Source organism: Scardinius erythrophthalmus (assembly GCF_964197995.2).
Source record: "Scardinius erythrophthalmus genome assembly, chromosome: 24".
Classification (NCBI taxonomy): domain Eukaryota; kingdom Metazoa; phylum Chordata; class Actinopteri; order Cypriniformes; family Leuciscidae; genus Scardinius; species Scardinius erythrophthalmus.
The window spans coordinates 27719694-27741274 of NC_138244.1; the positions used below are offsets into that span (position 1 = coordinate 27719694).

Consider the following 21581-nt stretch of genomic DNA (forward strand, 5'->3'; position numbering starts at 1 on the left):
GAAGAAATAATCCCTCAAAGTGACAGATCGCTCCAGAACAGCGTCATCAATGCGAGTCATTGGGAGTCATGGTCTCACTCCGCCAGCACTGGTGTGTTCAGGTCTTCAGATGGACGCAGGATTAGCCACACACACTCAGATGGATGGGCCGCTGTGTGACTTTGACTGGGGGTCAAACGGGAATGACATGACAGCTCCCGGGCTCTCCCGAATGTTGCCTGCCCGCCTCTGATTGGCCCTTTATCGATCCCGACACCTTCCCAGCCACATCGGCTGATCAAGCAATAAACTATTTGCTCGGTCTCCAACTGCACAACGAGTCGCTCGCTCCGAAGAGCTGCGAGCGTGTGTGTATACGTGTGTGTGGCTGCCTGTAGACCAACACATTATTTTAATGAAACGGTGTGTCTTGGTAGACTATAATCCTGGTAATAGGATTGAGTTGAGACACACATGTCAATACAAGCAAATGGGATTGTGTGCTTTTAGGTCTAAGATTGTCTTCCAGACTCATAATAGGTAATGTGGGGGAGATGGAGAGAGAATGGAGTAACATCAAGCCTTCATGTTGCCCGATTAAATTAAAGAGTACAGTCTATTCAAGGTCTGATGTTCAGTTGCAAGCAGACCGTCACGCAGGACGAGGTGTTGTGATGTTTACATGCACAGTTCACAGTTTGCTCTGAACCTACTGTCCGCATGTTGGATGCAGTTTAACCACAGAAGGACATTGCTATGTGGTGTAATGTGTGCCAGGACGCTTGTTGGGTTCATCTGGTTCCTCGGTGTCCGCTTGAAAACAAGGTTCTGGAGCACGGTTCATGAAAGCAAACGGCAGAAGATAAGCACTATTGATTAATGACTAGTTTCAGGTTTAGTCTCATTGCTGTATGCCTTCTCTGGCAGATCCAACTGTTCTGTAGAGGCAAATGGACAACAGCGTGAACGGAGACCTGCGGAGACAAAGAGGAGGAACCGAACTTTGGCAAGGGGAAAACTTGCCTAAAAGATTAGGTTTCAAGTCTTGTTATCTAGAGGAGGCACGCCAACAATACAACTTCTAGCCAACACACCTGAATCAACTCATCAGCTCATTAATAGACACTCTAAGACCAGGGGCTAGTTGCATAAACATAGCTACTACTTTACTTTAACATACTGTTAAAGTGTCCCCCACTAAGACCCCCTGTGGTGAAAATCCAGCTTAATGTTGTTTATATATGTATATGTTCTATGTGGTGTTTTTAATATGCTTTAAGACAAACCATGTGTAAATTCATAAGTCGACTCCATTGCTGAGTATTTCCTCCTTAAAACTGCAGTGAACCAAAGACAGTCTCAAAAACACGCTTTGAAATCGCTGGTGTTTCTGACGTCACAAACTACCTTGTAACCAATCAGATCAACGTGTGATCGTCAACCAGTGGATCTCTGAGCTGAGTGAGTGAGTGGAGGCGGGGCTCATTTGCATATTCATAGAACCGCGAATACTAAATGAGGCAAGGGTGTCGAGTTACATTCAAGATATTTTAAGGCATGAAAAAAAATCATTTTGGTGATCAAAGATGAGTTTTAAGGGATACAATTATTGACTACAGGGGAACTTTAAGACTGTGTGTCTTGAGAACTAGTCTGACCAACTAGTAATTAACCAGGGTGTAACTGGCCTTACCGGCCCCTAAATGGAGCGGTCAGATAAAGGAGACATCCAAAATGTGTATTGTTGGGGCAAAGGTTGGGATTCCTGATCTAGATAAAACCCTTAAAAAAGAAGAGGGGTATTGTCAGATATAACCACAGGGCAAGAACGGATAAATGTGATGCGTTTGATACACTAGCGGATCGTTTTAGGCCGAGCACTCCAGTAAACTGAAGAAAATAACTTGTAGGATTTACTTGATAAATGATGAGAACATTCGATAGATCGTTTTGGAGTATAAATGTTTCATTTTGAGTAGAAAATGAATCCAGATGTCAGAAAATGGCAAGTTACCAAACCTAACAACAAAAGCAATGATAAAACGGTGTAAATACAGCTGGAAAACAGTGAAAAATCAACCTTATTAATTATTCATGCCCCAGTGCATGATGGGAACACCAGTTTTAGAAAAGTTGAGTAGGTTGTACTTAATTTTATATTGTTGATATTTACGCTTTAATTTCTACAAGCTTGAACTGAGTACTAATACGGGCATTTACAGTAGCATTTACTTCACCACAGACTCATTTTTATCAGTGTAGAATCAGAGATGGCAACACTCCAGCCACAGCCAATCACCAGCACTTGATTTGGGCACATCAGACACGCTGCATGCTCATAGTTTCACTGACGTTGACAAGATTAACCCCTCAGTATCGAAATTTGATATCGAACAACAAGACATTTTTTGATACTCAATGGTATCGAGGCGATTTGGAGCGGTCAGATAAAGGAGACATCCAAAATGTGTATTGTTGGGGCGAAGGTTGGGATTCCTGATCTAGATAAAACCCTTGAAAAAGAAGAGGGGTATTGTCAGATACTGAATAAGCACAGGGCAAGAGTGGATAAATGCGATGTATCTGATACACTAGCAGATCGTTCTAGGCCGAGAGCTCCAGCAGAATCAGAGACGGCACATGTGACGCCGGCAGCTCATAGATGAAAACACTCGCACAGCCTGAGTGAACTGGTTCTCTTCTCAACCTGCAGGTCCTAATCACCAATTATGAGCCCATTAGGGCGTCTGGCAGCTCCTGGTGTCCCGGCGCAGCAGAAGGGGATCTGGGTGTGGACCTCTGGCCCGCTTCTCTCGCTCCACTGAGCGCCTGTCAGCGCCGGCGTGATCGGACCCGTGTACCGGCAGATAACAACACCTGACCTAACAACCGGTTACCGGGGGACGGTCGCCACGCCGACAGGCCTCATCACAGCACCACAGCGGAGGGGTAAGCCTGAGCCGCTCGGGGGGACGAGACTTCATTAAAGAAGAGCGAGAGAGAGCGGGTAATGCCTCTGTAGTGTGCTAATAGAAGCAGAGCCCTCGTTAGCCAGGCTTGAGGAAAGATCCATCAGCGGCATCTCCTGCTTTCTCCCGGCTCACAAGAGCACCGAGAGCGAGAGAGATTTAACCTCCCGTAAGGAAGCTGGGTGAATTATCTCACAGGTGAGACAAGAGACACTTGCCAATGCACAGAGGAACTTGTTAAAGTCCCCCTTTTAGAGCAAACCGTCGGTTAATGTACGACTATTGGGCCATGGTCAAAAGTTCAGCCCCTGCATATGTAAAAAGGTAGCGGAGCGCCCGAGGCAGAATCCCGGGGAAAATAATTGCGCTAAACTGCTGAAAACGCGCAGTCAGATGGCGGACCGGGTCCCGATGAAGCGGCGGTGGGGGGGGGGGGGTGACGGGTGTTGATTGGGGGGCTGTGATTTTCCCAGCAGCTTCACGTCCCAAAGCATCAAGCAGCCATTAGATGCCACAACACCCAACCGGCGGAGAAATGTCAAACCAAACATGCTAAAACAGCTGTTTGACTACACAAATGAAAAGGTTACGGAGGCTTCAGGGACGTATAGTACTCCATATAAAACCACATAGGAAGGATCAAAAATGACCTTTTTCGACATTGAGAAAAAATACACAACACACTTAAAGCATAACTGATCTAAACCAAAAATGCTTGTACAATCTTTATATGAATCTCTAGGGATTTCTTGGATTTGGATTTCTGAGCAAGTAACATAAATTGCTATGTTCTGTTGTTTCTAAACCCATTTTAGTCAAATTCAATGCCACTACGGTTGATAACACAACAGTATATCCTGGCTGCAAATCATTTTTCACATCAAAATGATTCACCAATGGCAGATTTGTCAAATGTGTGTTGCTTCCCAATAAATCAGGACAAATGGATCATTGCACAATATTTCACTTTTCTGACATAGAGAATTTTTTTTTTTTGTTTTGTCACGGAGAAAGTGCACAATAAAAACCACATACTGTTGTAGTCAGCAAATCTTTATAATTATTTATAGTTTCAGTCAAAAACAGTCGACTAGAACACAATAAACACCTTTTATACACTGTATGTCTGAAGAGCATTGTGAACCAATACCAGATCGAGTTAGAGACATTATTAATAAATAGTAATAAAAAAAATGTAATAAATAAAATAAAATAAAATAAAATAAAATAAAATAAAATAAAATAAAATAAAATAATATGTAGTAATGAAAAATATAATATCTAAAAAGGGCTGCACAATTTGGGGGGTGGGGGGGGGTCTAACTGTGAATTTTCTGGTTAAAATTGCTATTGCCTTTATTACTGTCTAGAATACTATAAAATAATATATTATCTGACTATTTCTGTGATATAAATACATGTAAGATCACAACTCGACTGGCATACAGTGAGCGGAGTTGAAACGTCATTGAATGTTCTCTCCTGTTGGACAACAGGCTTGTAAACGATAAGTTTGGAGAGATGTTTGGTGCGTGTTCCTTACGTCAAATAAACGCACGTTATAAGTGACTCAATCTCACAGTACTTCCGTAGATGGAAGAGCATTAACTGCGAGAAAGCCGTTCTGAACACAGTGCTGCGCTTCAACGTGAAACACGCTGCACACACACTTCATCAAAACTCACAGTCTTCGTGAGCTCATAATCACACTTAGCCAAATCACAATTTCAATTTTATTTTGGTTAATCATACAGCCCTAATAATAATGATAAATAATTTTTAAGTTTGCCTAAATTGTACACTAAAATTGCTATCCTCCGTGGAAAGTCTAGTCAATGGAATGATGCATTTTTGATTCCCACATGCTCTCTGTCCGGATGACCGCATGCCAGGAAAGATCAGACCCGGCGTTGATTATCACGAGGAGAAAATGACTCCACTCTTATCAAAGCTACACACATCTGGAGATCAGCATGGGCCTAATGTGCAACTGCAGGCCAAGAGAGATGAACGGCAGATCATATCTGATGCACAGATTACAGATGAAGACAGTCGTGTGCGTTTAAGTCAGATATCAGTCCTGCCTCTTAACCAAAGAATTTACATTAACTCAGCAAAACTGAACATTATCTGCAAATTACAAGATCAGATGATGATACTCGGTTTCATGAATTACTCTGAGACATCCTTTGCACTTTAATATGGCATTTCAATTATGTTTTGTTTTTTTAATCTGCGATATTAAGAAAACAAAAATGCATTAATCAAATTATTATTAAACAGTTTGTTTGGTTTTATGAAGGCTAATCTTACATTATCATACAGTAATTTGTGATGTTTGATGCATCTAGGCATCAAACCATTAAGAAACGCTAAACTAAATGGAAGTGTCCCACTCAGATGCAATAAAACAGCAAAATAAGAGGTTTTATTCTAGATTTGCGCAGTTATAAATCACCTACAGCTTCTGGAGAAGACAAAGGCATTTTACTGCGCTTGGGTGTAATATCGTTCCAGGCTCTTCCTGTCAACATTATGCAGAGCTTTGCAACCTTCAACAATTTCCCAGCATCCCATATGAGACTGCAAGCAATTAAAACGATAGCATCTTCATAGCCTCATAACCAATAAATAAAGTAGCGGCAGTGTTTTGTGTTAAGTTCACTAATATCTGAGGGGGTTCAGGAACGGGAGAGAGAGGCACATCAACACCTCGCCACGAACCGGGGCTGTCCTGAGTCTGAGTGCTTTTAATAAATACTGGAAATAATGACTGCATTAATTAAAGGTGAAGAAATAATACAAAAATAAATAAAACAATAACAGTAATAATAATAAAAAGGCACAATTAAAAGCACAAATAATTCGATAACACTGTTAAATGTAATCCCGAAATATATATAGATTTTTCATTCTGTACATTATGTCTTGATTCCAAAATGATTTTAGTTTTAATTTATTTACACATCATATGATAATTAGTAATATATCATTTATAATTTAATAAATATGTATATTTTGTATAATATATACAAATTATAAATTATAATATATATAAACTTGTAAAAATGTCTCCCTTACAAATCAGGAATGAAATCGCAGGAATATTTGCATACTGATTAGTTGCCTTGGTGTTTTGTACAGGAAATGCAAATTAATTTCCAGAATGTCATAAATATTGTGCTTGTTGTTTACATGTTCAAAACTAATACAGGTCTCACCAACAAGGACTCAAACTAGCCAATCACAGTTCAGAAACGGCTTGATCCATCAAACATGACTGACGGCTGGAGAAATGAGCGGGTCTGAGTTATGACTGGGCTGTGCGCATAAACTTATGACATATTCATACCCATCTCTTTAATACTTAATCAAATCACTTGAAATACTCAACACTACATCAAAATCTGCCTTCAGAGTTTTCAACCAAAATTAAAACAAAGACTACATCAAATGCATTGTGTGGCCTAAAGCATATCAGAAGCGGAAGGAAATGCTTCAGGTGCGAGACAGGCAGATACTTTATGATTTATGAGGATGTTGAATTTTATAGTTTGTCTCTGTAAGTGTATGTGACTCGCCTCTTCGGGCTAAAACGCAGAGAGTTCCCTACAGGAAGAGCTGCCCGCCTGATTTATGCAGCACTGGGGTATACGAGCAGCGGAACGGCAGCGTGACACACACACACACACATACATGCACACACACACACGCACACACACACAAGCACGCACATGTTCTTCCTGCTCAAGAACCCAAAAACATGCTAGTGAAACTCTCTTGGACACCATCACCTGTGTCTAAACTTCACAGAAGTAAAGGCAGGTCACACACACACACACACACACACACACACACACACACACACACACACACACACACACACTGGTTGAAATGAAGAAACACACAGTTAAACTCTAATAAACCTCACTGTGGCCACATTTAAAGGCAGCGTCGCATGTATTCACTCAAAGGCAATTCCAGAACTCACTGTGACAAACTCAGTGGAAAGAAACTTAATATAGTTAATGCAAAAAAAGCATTATGGATGCAAATTAATTATGGATCCATCTCGGTTATTGGCCAATATTAGATTGATTGATTGATTGACTGATTTATTTATTTACATAAATAATTCAAAACCACTGTTAAATGTAATCCTAAAAGTGATTTATAGTATAGATGTCATACTGTACATTATAAGGTTGGGATGCCTAAATTAACTTTTAGTGTTTTCATTTATTTAAACCAAATCATTTTAAAGCAAGCAATTTATTGGCTATCACCCATTCAATTGTGTGTGTGTATATTATACATATATATATATATATATATATATATATAATACAGCACAGTTGATTAATAATAATAATTTAATGTAAAACAAAAATCCAAAAAATATCATCAAAAATTTTAATAAAAAAGAGCAGGTTTTTGCACTCTACTGAGCTGCTTTTCTGTTGTGTTTATGTGAACAGGTTCTAGATGGATGCATCTCACACAAGACACGTCGTTCTTAAAATGTGGTTTTCGACTTCAAAGTAGTTGAACTAAAAACTCGCCTCAAAGCCTTGCATCTTTTTCTTTTCCACTGCCGGCCGCCTCGTGTGTTTAAACGCAAAGCCGTGTTCTGTGTGAGCAACCTTTAGGGTGTTAGCAAGACACTAACATCAAACTCTGGTGCACATCAAGTCTACTGTGTGCTTCACATGAGGACAGCTAGCTGTGTGTGTTTGTGCTGCGTATGAACCAATGTTCAAAATCAGAGCCGTTATGAAACATACTCAGTCCTCACACTGCATCACGGGAAAGAAGGGAACATGAAATCTCTTGCTCTTACCATGGACTTGGTGAAGGGTCGTGCGAGGGTGAAGAGCAGGGTCATGAGCCACCAGCTGCGGTGGATGGAGGTGTACATCATGTTCCCAGGATGCAGTGCGTTACAGGTGACGCCGAAGGGCGACATGCGTCGGTTCAGCTCGCTGGAGAACAGGAGGTTGCAGAGTTTGGCACGGTTGTAGGCCAGCATTGACCAGTACTGCTTCTGCGGGGGGGACAGCAGGTTCAGGTCCACCTTCCCACACATGTCCACCAGATCCGTGAACCTTCCGAAACAACCATCAGCAAGAAATATTAGGGGTGTAACAATATATCGCAATACAAAAGTGCATCATGTGTATCGTGAATAGTGACAATATGATTCAATTCAAGTTTTTAGAGTTTTAGAGTCAGGCATTAAACTACTATATATATAATGTTGAATATAATGTATAATAATGCAATGTGGGATATTTGTGTGTTCTGATAATGTCAAATGTCTGATGTTACCAGTAAAAGTGTCCGACATTATTTTAAATATATTTAGTCAGTGAAAGAGCACAAGCATATTCATCTACAATAATTCTGTTTTCAGCTCCAGAATCATGAATATTGTTATTCTGGCGTCTCTACTGTCCTGTGCTTTGGGTTTCCAGCACTGAGTCCAAGACTATTCATTTACACACACAATGTAATATCAAATTTACCATTTCAATCAACATTTTTTATTTTTTTTACCTTTTACCATATGTCTTGGACTATCGCAATAATATGATATCGTGAGTTCAGTATCGTGATATGCATCGAGTCGTGACATGAGGGTATCCGTTACACCCCTGATAAATATAAAGACAAAAAAACAAAACAAAAGGATATAGGTATATGGACAAAAGTATTGGGATACACCTGTTGAACACTGAACTTGACCCATTCATTCAGACCCATTGACACAGGTGTATCAAATCAAGCACCAACTCATGCAGTCTGCATTTACAAACACTTGTTCTGAAGAGCTCAGTGAATTCAAGCGTGGTACTGTGATAGGATGCCTATGCTAGATACTGCAAGGTCAACTGTGAGTGGTGTTACAGGAATCTGGAAGCGTTTTAGCAGGTAAAGTCAGAGCGAACGGGTCACCGAGAGCCGAGCACAGTGCCTGTGCGGCGGGAGCTTCATGGAGTGGGTTTCCATGGCCGAGCATCTGCATGCAGTGGTGTACACTAAAGCAGGCCACTGGACTCTCTGTGACCAATCCCGCTTCTCTGTGTGGAAGTCTGATCGGCGCATACCAGGAGAACGTTTCCTGCCTGCCTGCATTGTGCCAAGTGTAAAGTTTGCTAGAGGGGGGATTGTGGTGTGGGGTTGTTTTCAGGGGTTGGGCTTGGCTCTTTACTTCCACAGAAGGGAAATCTCAATGCTTCAGCATACCAGTTTGAAGAAGGCCCTTCTCTATCCCAGCATGACTGTGTCAGAGCACAAAGCAAGGTCCATAAAGACATGGTTGGATGAGTCTGGTGTGGAAGAACTTTCAGAGAGCCCTGACCGCAAGCCCATCCAACACCTTTGGGATGAACTGGACCGAAGATTGCGACCCAGGCCTTTTTATCCACAAATGCTCTGGATGAATGGGCAAAAATTCCCAAAGAAACACTCCAAAATCTTGTGGAAAGCCTTCCCAGAAGAGTGGAAGATGTTATAGCTGCAAAGAGGGACCAACTCCATATTAATGTCTATTTATTTATAATATGATATCATTACAGTCCCTGTAGGTGTGATTTTTAATTGCTTGTTGTGTTTTTAGTTTCAAATGTTTAGTCTCGTTTTGTGCTTTGTCTTGATTAGTTTTGTGTTTGTGTGTGTGTTTTGTCTTTTGTGTCTTGCATTATGTGCCTTCTTTTGTTTCGTTTGGTTGAAACAGAAGTCTACAGTCACACAAACGGCTTGGTTACTGGCATTCTTCAAAATATAATTTTTCACAGAATAAAGACATTCAGTCAATACAGGTTTGGAATGACGAAAAGGTAAATGAATGATAACGAAGCGTTCATTTAGGGGTGAACTAAAAATAATTAATGTAAATGGTGAATATGAACAAATGGACAAAACTGATTTCCCGTTGACTTGAGTTGCGGGAATAACGTCCAGAACGTGAGCCGATGGAGAAGTGAACTAAATGAGCTTTGGCAGGCCAGGTCTGGCTTAATGCAAATCAAAGCTACGACATGACGTTCTTTAATTGGCTCTGACTAAGCTGTTAAACGCCAGATGTTTGACAAGGCCCCTGAACACAAGGCGCTGTATTTTCTCGATGTGTCCTTGTGTGTGTGTAAACAACAGTCCCAAGAAACTGCAGTGAAATGAATTGTCCCTCCCCTAGTGTGGATCAGAGTGTGTTCTGCGCCCGCAATCGCATTCAGAGTTTACCTCTTAATTATGTGCTTTACATAACAACCAATCAAAACGTCACATTCACTGTATGACAAGCTCAGTGCGGCGCGTGTTGCTGTTTGACACGTTACATCTCTGCTTGGGTAAACACCAACATCTGCGGGCATCGCGTCGCTGCAAATACTCAAAGTGTGAACTGTGGGAGAGGGAAACTACTTCATTAAAGCAGTAGCTCACCCAAAAAAACACTTTTCTTTCCCAAAACATGAAATTACCATGGTCTGTCAAGCTCAGGGAGAAAAAAAAAAATTAAAAGTATCATAACAGTAGTTCAGTTTGACTAACAAGTTAAAGAGCAATGGCAGAGGACAACATTTTAAGAGAGCACTGACGTAAATGAAGGTCTGTTCCTCTGATTCTTATGGATTCAGACTGGGAATAAAAGTCGTATGGGCCACTTTTCTGATATTTAAAAATATATACATGCATAATTAATAGTTAATTTTTCATTAATATAATATATGATCAATGCATAATAAATAATATTTCATTATTTTATTATTATAATTTTTTTATTACCATGCATCACTATTAAATTTCAAGTGCTGTGTGACAGTAAACATTATTTAAAGCTATTATGTTTTTTGTTTTATATATATATATATATATATATATATATATATTTCCTTTCATGAAGTGTAATATAGCTGTTTGTGAAAGCAAAAGCTCTGCAAAGTTTAAAAGATATAGAAATAATTGATTCTGAAACGAGTTGTCAGTAATTCCCGTCTCACTTCCTGCTGAACTGCGTAGGTTTATAACTAATTTGCATAATGTCAGTCTATGGTCTTGACTGGCTGAACAGCGTCTCTTTGCTCCGCCCTCAAACACTGTAGTGTATCTGAGACTGGAAGAGTTTGGTTCGTGTTGTTCATGTCGAGAAGACGCTGTTTGCTGCTGACAAAGCAAATCCACTTTGATACGGTAAAACCCACGCCATCGTTACTGTTCGTATCACTGTGTGTCAAGAGCTGAGATTCAGATATGATAATGAGCGTTTAGTTTCTGACCAATCACAGCACACTGGGTCATCTGACCAATCAGAGCAGAGTAGACCAATCACAACAGACTGGGCCATCTGACCAATCAGAGGAGAGTAGACCAATCACAACAGACTGGGCCATCTGACCAATCAGAGCAGAGTAGACCAATCACAACAATCTGACCAATCAGAGCAGAGCAGCTCTCGGAAAGGCGGGGTTTAGAGCGAATGAATCCTTGATTGAACCGTTTAAGACACTGTGAGAAAAGAGCTGATTCTGCAGTGGATATTATGAGAAAATGACTGTTTTTTTTACCTTTGATTCATGTAAAACTATTGTGGGATATCCCAAACAAAATCAGGAGCCTTAATAGGGGCACTTTAAAACTCATTATATGTTCCATGGAAAAAGAAAAGCAGGTTTGGAACGACATGAGCATGAGTATGACAGAATGTTTTTTTTATTAGTATTTTTGGCTGAACTAGCCCTATCAGTTTAGCGGCTATATATCCATCCCCACTATCCTCTGCACATGTTGACTCTGTCATCATCTCACGGCCAGGATAATCCATACGGTCTTCCCAGCAGAGGCATTCTGGGGTGGAAAGAGTCTATTTTCAGAGCAGAGGTATGAAAAGGTCAGGTCAGGCTGGTGTTTAATGACTGCAGGATCCTGCTTTAAAGAGACTGAAGTATAAAAGCGTGAGTTTTCAGAGGTGAGTCTCCCGTCCACACTATCCGTGTCTCTTGTTTGGAGTCGGGAGGAAAATGCCAACACCGATCGGTCCTGTCACTTAAGCCCCAGTGCTGCAGCGCAGATAAACGTCCCCGCTGAACACATTTTATTTTGACACCCTCAATTTCCCTCATTCTTTGGTTCCTCGTACAGCGGTGTCAAGGTTTAACGGCTCTTGCGGCTTTGGGAAATATAATCTCTTCCTGGGTCAGAGGTCAGATGGTGAGCTCAAAAGGCTACATATTAAAGGCAATGGAACTGATAGAGATGAGGAGGTGAGGATCAGAAATTATCAGGTGTGGTAGAGAACGGGAGATAAACTGTTAAAGTTAATTGGAGGAGTTACTGCGATTACAAGTAAGTGATTTTACAGTTGGGGAGAGTGAATTGAGACTGTGTAAGACTCTGTTCACTCGATCACACATGGGGCTTGTTAATCTAATGGACCCTCACTCTCAGAGTCGAACATGTTCTTCAAAGCACTTTTTATTTAATAGTCATGTAACAGGAACCGTTAGCTCTCTCTTTCTGCATACTATCTGCACTGCACTTATAGTATACGCATTGTTTCCCAATGTAATGGAAACTCGGGTGTATGGGCAAGATTTCTGAGAACAGAAGTGGCCCGTTTCTCAACAGAGAACTCAGGGTTTAGCTGGTTAGCATGGCCTAGTTGGCATGTGCTAATAGATATCATACACAACCTTTCTCTATTGCTGGTCTGTTATGAGCCTGAGTCATTTATTCCATTCTGTCCTGTGTATATTGTCTCTGTGCATGTTGGTGTTACAGGTGGGCGGTATCTTGTGATCATTTCCTGGAGGCTGTGATTGGTTCTCCTCCACACCTCATCCAGATATAAGACCACCCCAAACACTCAACCAAGGACATTATTGTGCCATTGTGTGTTTGATTGTGTACCACTTCAGTATAACTTCGTATCATCATCATCGTCATTTTGTCAAGAGTGTCGTATCAGACAGATTGTGAGGGATTATTTCAGATTGTGTTGTGAGGTTTTTTTGGAGTTTGTGATTTTGGACCTGTCATAATTCTTGTTAACTTGACCCACGCCTGACTGACTACGATTTTGGATTCTACTTTGCATTGTTTGCTACGGACTTGTAGTTATCTCCTGTAAATATTTTTATTTTTGCATATTATATATATATATCTTTGCCAAATTAAGGGAGGTAGGGGGTTTATATAAACATGGATGCTTCAGAGATGAACTAAAGCAATGATGTGGAGTGTTTCTGACCTGTGAGACTCTGAGGACACCACCACCACGCGGGCCGGAGCCGAGAGCCTCAGGACATCGAGCAGGAGCTGGACCAGGTAGAAGTGAGCGAGATGGCAGATCTGGAAGGTGGACTCCAGCCCGTCCTCTGTCAATCTCCAGGGCTGAGTGCAGACGGCTGCGTTACACACCAGCACGTGCAGAGGCCTTCACAGAGACACAGCCACACTCAATGAGGGAAAGGAACACATGCTTGCAAACAATCATTATGTTAGTAAAAGCAAAACCATAAAACTAAAACAAACAAAACACTGAACAAAAACAAAAACATAAACAACACCAAAATAAAAACAAAACAATAAAACAAAACAAAAAACTAAAAAACAATAGATAACTAAAACTAAACCAACTAAAACTAAACAAAACTATAAACCAAAAAAAATCAACAACACAAAAACAAAACAAACTAAAACAAAAACATAAACAACACCAAAACAATAAAAAACAAACCAAAGGAAAAGCAAACAACACCAAAACAAAACAATAAACCAAAACAAATCCATAAACAACACCAAAACAATAAAAACAAAAGAAAAACATAAACATAAAAAACAACATTAAAACAAAAAACAATAATAAAAAAACCACCAAAACAAAACCCTAAAACTAAAAGCAAAACAATAAAACCAAAACAAACAAAACAAAAAAACCTAAAGCTAAAACAAAACCATAAACAACACACAAAAAAAATTAAAACAAAACACAAAAACTAAAAAAAAAAAACCACAAAAACAAAACCACAAAAACCTCCCAAACGAAAACAAATTACAGATTAAACAAAATCATTCTGAATGGAATTAGGGATTAAAACACACTCAAACACATCCGCTCAAGGCTACTCCAAGGTCAGTGTGTGCAGACGTCCATCAGCGTGAGGAACGACAGATTTCTGGAGAGTCCGGGCGAGATCTTTCTCTTTGACAGAGTCGCTCCAGTGGTCCCGAAACCACGGCCATACAGCAGAATAATCGGAATCCACCCCACCAATTTTTAATTTCTTCCATTAGAATTAATTACGAAGCCCACAGGCAATTTGTGTACTTCATATTTAATACTGCCTGCACTATTAATTAAAAACTGGTTGCTGGAAAATTAATGGAGGAATTGTTATGCCCCTGCTTTAATGAGTCTTCTCTATGACATTAAAAAAAAGTACACTTCACATTTCCCTTCAGGTTCTATGTGGAAAGCAGCGTGCATCAGTGGAAACGCACGGGATCATGGGAAATGTGCAGAGGCCACGGTAACACATGTGCTTCATTAGAAACACGCAGCGAAACAAACACTGAACAGCACATGTTCTAGATGCAACTGACCTTTAGAAGACCCAAACACAATAAGGTTATTAACAGTTATTGTGCCTGATTACCGTACAGCTAGCATTACATCTGAAATACAACATGACCCAATGCTCCTACAGGATTACATTTAATAAAAAAAACGAATGTAATCAGTTTATAATAAATAATTTAATCTAATCTAATCTAATCTAATCTAATCTAATCTAATCTAATCTAATATAATATAATATAATATAATATAATATAATATAATGCACATCTGAGGTGGTAATGCAGATACGATATTATATGTGTTAATATAAAATAAAAATAAAAATGGTAAAACAAGAAATATATAATGAAAATAAATATGTAATACATTTTATAATATTTTATTTAATGTTTTTCAATATATCAAAATATTCTTCATATGTGTAATCTATTTTTATGGATTTTTATATAATATAATATAAATGTAATGTATATTTAATAATATTTCATTCATACAGTGAATATAAAAATATAAATCATATTTGAACCTTTGCACCTTTCATGTAAATATTACAACCTATGCAAATGTCACTGAAAACCAAAGTGACATTTCAGAGAAAAAAAAAAAAAAAATTGGAACAACTAACTGCGTAAGTGTTCACCCCCCTGAACTACAGTAACTGCATATGTGTTCACCCCCTGAACTACAGTAACTGCATATGTGTTCATTCCCCTGAACTACAGTAACTGCGTAAGTGTTCACCCCCCTGAACTACAGTAACTGCGTAAGTGTTCACCCCCCTGAACTACAGTAACTGAATAAGTGTTCACCCCCCCCAAACTACAGTAACTGCGTAAGTGTTCACCCCCTGAACTACAGTAACTGCGTAAGTGTTCAATCCCCTGAACTACAGTAACTGCATAAGTGTTCACCCCCTGAACTACAGTAACTGCATGTGTTCACCGCCCTGAACTACAGTAACTGCATGTGTTCATTCCCCTGAACTACAGCAACTGCATAAGTGTTCACTCCCTTGAACTACAGTAACTGCATAGGTGTTCAATCCCCGAACTACAGTAACTGCATAAGTGTTCACCCCCTGAACTACAGTAACTGCATAAGTGTTCAACCCTGAACTACAGTAACTGCATAAGTGTTCACCCCCTGAAATACAGTAACTGCCTACATGTTCACCTCCTGAACTACAGTGACTGCATAAGTGTTCACCCCCTGAACTACAGTAACTGCAAAGGTGTTCACCCCCTGAACTACAGTAACTGCATAAGTGTTCATTCCCCTGAACTACAGTAACTGCATACGTGTTCACTCCCCTGAACTACAGTAACTGCATACGTGTTCACCCCCTGAACTACAGTAACTGCATAAGTGTTCACCCCCCGAACTACAGTAACTGCATATGTGTTCATTCCCCTGAACTACAGTAACTGCATAAGTGTTCACCCCCTGAACTACAGTAACTGAATAAGTGTTCACCCCCTGAACTACAGTAACTGCATACGTGTTCACTCCCCTGAACTACAGTAACTGCATAAGTGTTCACCCCTTGAACTACAGTAACTGCACATGTGTTCATTCCCCCGAACTACAGTAACTGCATAAGTGTTCACCCCCCTGAACTACAGTAACTGCATAAGTGTTCACCCTCCGAACTACAGTAACTGCATGTGTTCATTCCCCTGAACTACAGTAACTGCATAAGTGTTCACCCTCCTGAACTACAGTAACTGAATAAGTGTTCACCCCCCTGAACCACAGTAACTGAATAAGTGTTCACCCCCTGAACTACAGTAACTGCATAAGTGTTTACCCCCTGAACTACAGTAACTGCATATGTGTTCACTCCCCTGAACTACAGTAACTGCATAAGTGTTCACCCCTTGAACTACAGTAACTGCATACGTGTTCACCCCCTGAACTACAGTAACTGCATACGTGTTCACCCCTTGAACTACAGTAACTGCACATGTGTTCATTCCCCCGAACTACAGTAACTGCATAAGTGTTCACCCCCTGAACTACAGTAACTGCATAAGTGTTCACCCCCTGAACTACAGTAACTGCATAAGTGTTCACCCCCTGAACTACAGTAACTGCATATGTGTTCAATCCCCTGAACTACAGTAACTGCATAAGTGTTCACCCCTTGAACTACAGTAACTGCATACGTGTTCACCCCCTGAACTACAGTAACTGCATAAGTGTTCACCCCCCTGAACTACAGTAACTGCATAAGTGTTCACCCCTGAACTTCAGTAACTGAACAAGTGTTCACCCCCTGAACTACAGTAACTGCATACGTGTTCACTCCCCTGAACTACAGTAACTGCATAAGTGTTCACCCCTTGAACTACAGTAACTGCATAAGTGTTCACCCCCTGAACTACAGTAACTGCATACGTGTTCACTCCCCTGAACTACAGTAACTGCATAAGTGTTCACCCCTTGAACTACAGTAACTGCACATGTGTTCATTCCCCCGAACTACAGTAACTGCATAAGTGTTCACCCCCTGAACTACAGTAACTGCATATGTGTTCATTCCCCTGAACTACAGTAACTGCATAAGTGTTCACCCCCCTGAACTACAGTAACTGAATAAGTGTTCACCCCCCTGAACCACAGTAACTGCATACGTGTTCACTCCCCTGAACTACCGTAACTGCATAAGTGTTCACCCCTTGAACTACAGTAACTGCATAAGTGTTCACCCCCTGAACTACAGTAACTGCATACGTGTTTACTCCCCTGAACTACAGTAACTGCATAAGTGTTCACCCCTTGAACTACAGTAACTGCACATGTGTTCATTCCCCCGAACTACAGTAACTGCATAAGTGTTCACCCCCTGAACTACAGTAACTGCATAAGTGTTCACCCCCCCGAACTACAGTAACTGCATATGTGTTCATTCCCCTGAACTACAGTAACTGCATAAGTGTTCACCCCCCTGAACTACAGTAACTGAATAAGTGTTCACCCCCCTGAACCACAGAAACTGCATAAGTGTTCACCCCCTGAACTACAGTAACTGCATACGTGTTCACCCCCCTGAACTACAGTAACTGCATAAGTGTTCACCCCCTGAACTACAGTAACTGCATAAGTGTTCACCCCCTGAACTACAGTAACTGCATAAGTGTTCACCCCCCTGAACTAGAGTAATTGAATAAGTGTTCACCCCCTGAACTACAGTAACTGCATAAGTGTTCACCCCTGAACTACAGTAACTGCATAAGTGTTTACCCCCCTAAACTACAGTTCACCCCCTGAACCACAGTAACTGAATAAGTGTTCACCTTATAAGTGTGAGATAAATATGGTTATTTTGAACTTTCTATTCATCAAAGAATTGTGAAATAAAAATTGTTCACAACTGTTTTGAACATTGATAATAATCATAACTGTTTCTTGAGTATCAAATCATCATATTAGAATGATTTCTGAAGGATCATGTGACACTGAAGACTGGAGTAATGATGCTGCTTTGCATCACAGGAATAAATTATATTTAAAAATATAGGCTTTTCAAATAGAACAGAGTTATTTTAAATTGTCATAATATTTAACAATATTAAAAAAGAAAATAGATTAAATCAAAATCAAATAAATGCAGCCTTGGTGAGGATAAGAGGCTTCTTTTAACATTGAAAACATTGAAAATCTTAGCGATCCCATGCTTTTGAACGGCAGTGTATATATATATATAGTCAGTCTAACCTGCAATTGAATTGAGCCCCATTGAACTACTTACAATTTCATAACTTTTTAATTTACAGGTTTTTATCAGAAAATACATGCTACGGAACTGGGAATGAATATGACTGACATTTTACACACACACACATACATATATATATATATATATATATATATATATATATATATATATATATATATATATATATATATATATATATATATATATATATATATATATATATATATATATATATATATATATATACACACACACACTCACATTCACAGACACAGTCACACACTCACGCCCGAGAGAGCCGTTCACCTCCCGCTGGAGAACATCTGTGGAGGAAACTGATCTACTCTCCAACGCTGACTGACACTCTCACACACACACACACACACACACACACACACACACACACACACACACACACACACACACACACACACACACACACACACACACACACAGATCTCTCTGGGACTTAATGAAGCGTGGACTCAAAAAGAGGGAGTGATTGTACCTGCGAGAGAACACCATTAAACTTTATGACTTTCACGCTTGTGTTTGAGAGCGTGTAATGGAAGAGGAGCATGTCTGTGATGCTCGTGATCAGGAGATAACGGATCCCATGAGTGAGACACGGAAAACACCCGGAAACCAGGAACACACACCCGTACAGACACACAACACTTCAGCGTATGCTCATTCCTTAACATCACAATCTGTAGAATACATCAAAAGATTGAGCAATCCAAAGAAGGGGTTGAACGACTTCAGATTGTTTAAAGTCCACATTTATGTGATGAAAGTCGAGTCGATGACGACTTGTCGGTGATGACGTCATTAATGAACAAAAATAGCCTGAACCTCGAGCTGAGACTGGAACAGATATAGTGTATGACAGCGCTCCTACTGTACATAACAGCTTATTTTTGTCAGTTCTTTTGTCTTTGGGTCGTTATATTTCTCGTTTTAAATCAGATACAGATAAACTACCACAGTAAAGATTACATTTATATGAATGCATTAGTGAGAGAGCGATTGCGTGTGAATTAATTCTACCTGGCAGTGTCTCTCTACTAATAGTGAAGCTGTGGGTTTCAGTTACTAAGAAGTATATGCTAGAACTTCAGTTTATTAATAAAAAGATATTTTATTAATAAATCACAGATCAGTGTTGACAATGCATTTCTGTGTTAATGAATGATTATGTGTGCCATGATTCAATTGTAGTCTTGTAAAAAGGCATCTGAAATAATAAACTAAGTGCAATGTAGTGTCGTTAAAAATATAGATTTTACGCTACATATCAATACTGAGATATCTGAAATGTTGCAATACTAATTTTCCGCACAATAGATACACAATGCCAGCTGCTCTTTCTCTCTCTCTCATTTCACCGACAGCGAGTGACACACAAACCCGCCTCCACTCACTCACTCGTTTCATTTGCTCCGGATGAATATAGTTTGTGTTACAGGGCTTGAGTTTCAGCGTGGGATTGCGCATAATTTTACTCATACCTGCAGATTTTGTGCTCACACCCAAAGTACGCATACATAAAGTAAAATGCATATAAAATAATGTCAAAATGCCGGTCTTGACAAGTATTCGCGTAAACAGAAAAGAGAAAATGTCCTCAGAAAAAAAAGAAAGAAAGAAAACGCATGTGTAACAGTATAATGGATGTATGCGTCAGGTCTTAAAGTGACAGCAGCCTAATAAACCTGCTGACAAATTAAGACATAATATTAAAAATATCTATATGGTAGTTTTTCCCAATGGTATCGCTGTCAAATCTGTGGCCAGTAAAAATACTGAATGGCAAGTAACTTTGGAATTAGCCACAGTGGCGGGTGAGCAAAAAAGTCAATGTCAAGCCCTGTATATTTTATATATGAAAAACAAACTTGCCAACAGTTTAGATATAGTTGAAACACTGAATAAAAAAAATGTAAACCTAACTAGTAAAAAAAAAAATAATAATAATAATAAAATGAAAAATCTTATGCAAATATTATTATATTAAAGAATAATTGCATATAAATAATACTAAAATAACACTGACATAGACGGACAAAAAACTCTGTGATAGCCGGTTTTAAGAAGACCACAAGCACTCTCTCTCTCTCTCTCTCTCGCTCTCTCTCTCAGTAATTTCTCCGGTTGCTTTGGAAATGGGCCTCTGTGGGAAGCAGCGTTGTTGTTTGCATGATAATCCTACTGTTGTGCCCTCTGATTTAACAACTGCGGCTCACACACGCTCGGTCTGAGACGCCCCCCCGCCAGGCGTGTCTTCATAAGCAAAAAGCTAACAAATGGTTTTAATAGCTTAGGCCACATAATGTAAAAACTCCCTTTAAACTTATTAATGCGATCAGGGGGGTCTTCCACAAATGTGCAATTTACGTGTCAGGGCGAGCGGGGGCGGAAACGAGCGAACCGGGAGGAATAACGCTCCATACTTACTTTAAAGAACCCCCAGGGCACGACCTTTGACCTGAGAATAATCTCTGCCCATAAAAGAATGATTGCTTTTGTCTCCCTCCACTCCGACCGGCCGTCATTAAGAGCTGCGTTTATGGGCCGCCGAGAAAATGTGTGGCTAACAGAGAGATGCTTTCAAATAGACAGACACACATAAACGGTGTTACACAGACGGCACCCACAAACACACGGTTATTAGCAAAGCCACGACGGGTAAGAGTAATTCTGTGGAGACACTGATAACACACACACACACACACTGTAAAAGACTATTCTCACAGCGCTAAGGTTTTATGGGCAATGAGATGTTAAATATAAATGATGTACATCTATGGATCTCTTTGTTATGAAGGCTTTTTTTTTCTCGGCACACAAGGTTCTTAACTGGCATTGATGCTATCATCCAAGGAATCTTTCCATTGCACAAAAGATTCTTAATAGGTTCTTAATTTTATTAAAATCTTCTTCACAAAAAGATTAAAAAAGAATGTTATTTTGAGAATGTTCTTTAGGGAACTAAAAATGGTTGTTCTGTGGCATCCCTGATATATGTTTATATCGGTCGTCGTCACATTTAAAAGCAACATCAGTGTAAAGAGAAAACAGGAGGTGCACAAACGCATGTAAAACAATAGCTGGCAAAAAGGGAATGTTTTTGATATATCAAAGTCTCTTTCAGCAAAGTCAGTTCAGTCATCGGCCGTCCATGCTCAAGTACAGCTGCTATTCTGCTGTCAGCAGTGCTATTAGTATTGTTTAGACACAATGTGCTATTATATACACACATTATATACAATGGAATATATACATTTCATATTTACTTTTCAGCCATTACATTTTATCAATGTGTTGAGCTTTCTTT

General features: G+C 39.8%; 1 protein-coding gene across 3 annotated transcripts in view; it reads right to left on the bottom strand.

Moving 5' to 3' along the window:
- Nucleotides 1-21581, bottom strand: part of wwox (WW domain containing oxidoreductase) — a 272642-nt gene that overhangs the window by 159295 nt on the left and 91766 nt on the right. For all 3 annotated transcript variants that reach the window (XM_081356428.1, XM_081356430.1, XM_081356429.1), the window contains exons 7-8: nucleotides 13195-13380; nucleotides 7789-8053 (exon numbers count right to left, since the gene is read on the bottom strand). In XM_081356428.1, coding sequence (XP_081212554.1) covers nucleotides 7789-8053; nucleotides 13195-13380 — 451 coding nt within the window. The remainder of the gene's footprint in view (nucleotides 1-7788; nucleotides 8054-13194; nucleotides 13381-21581) is intronic.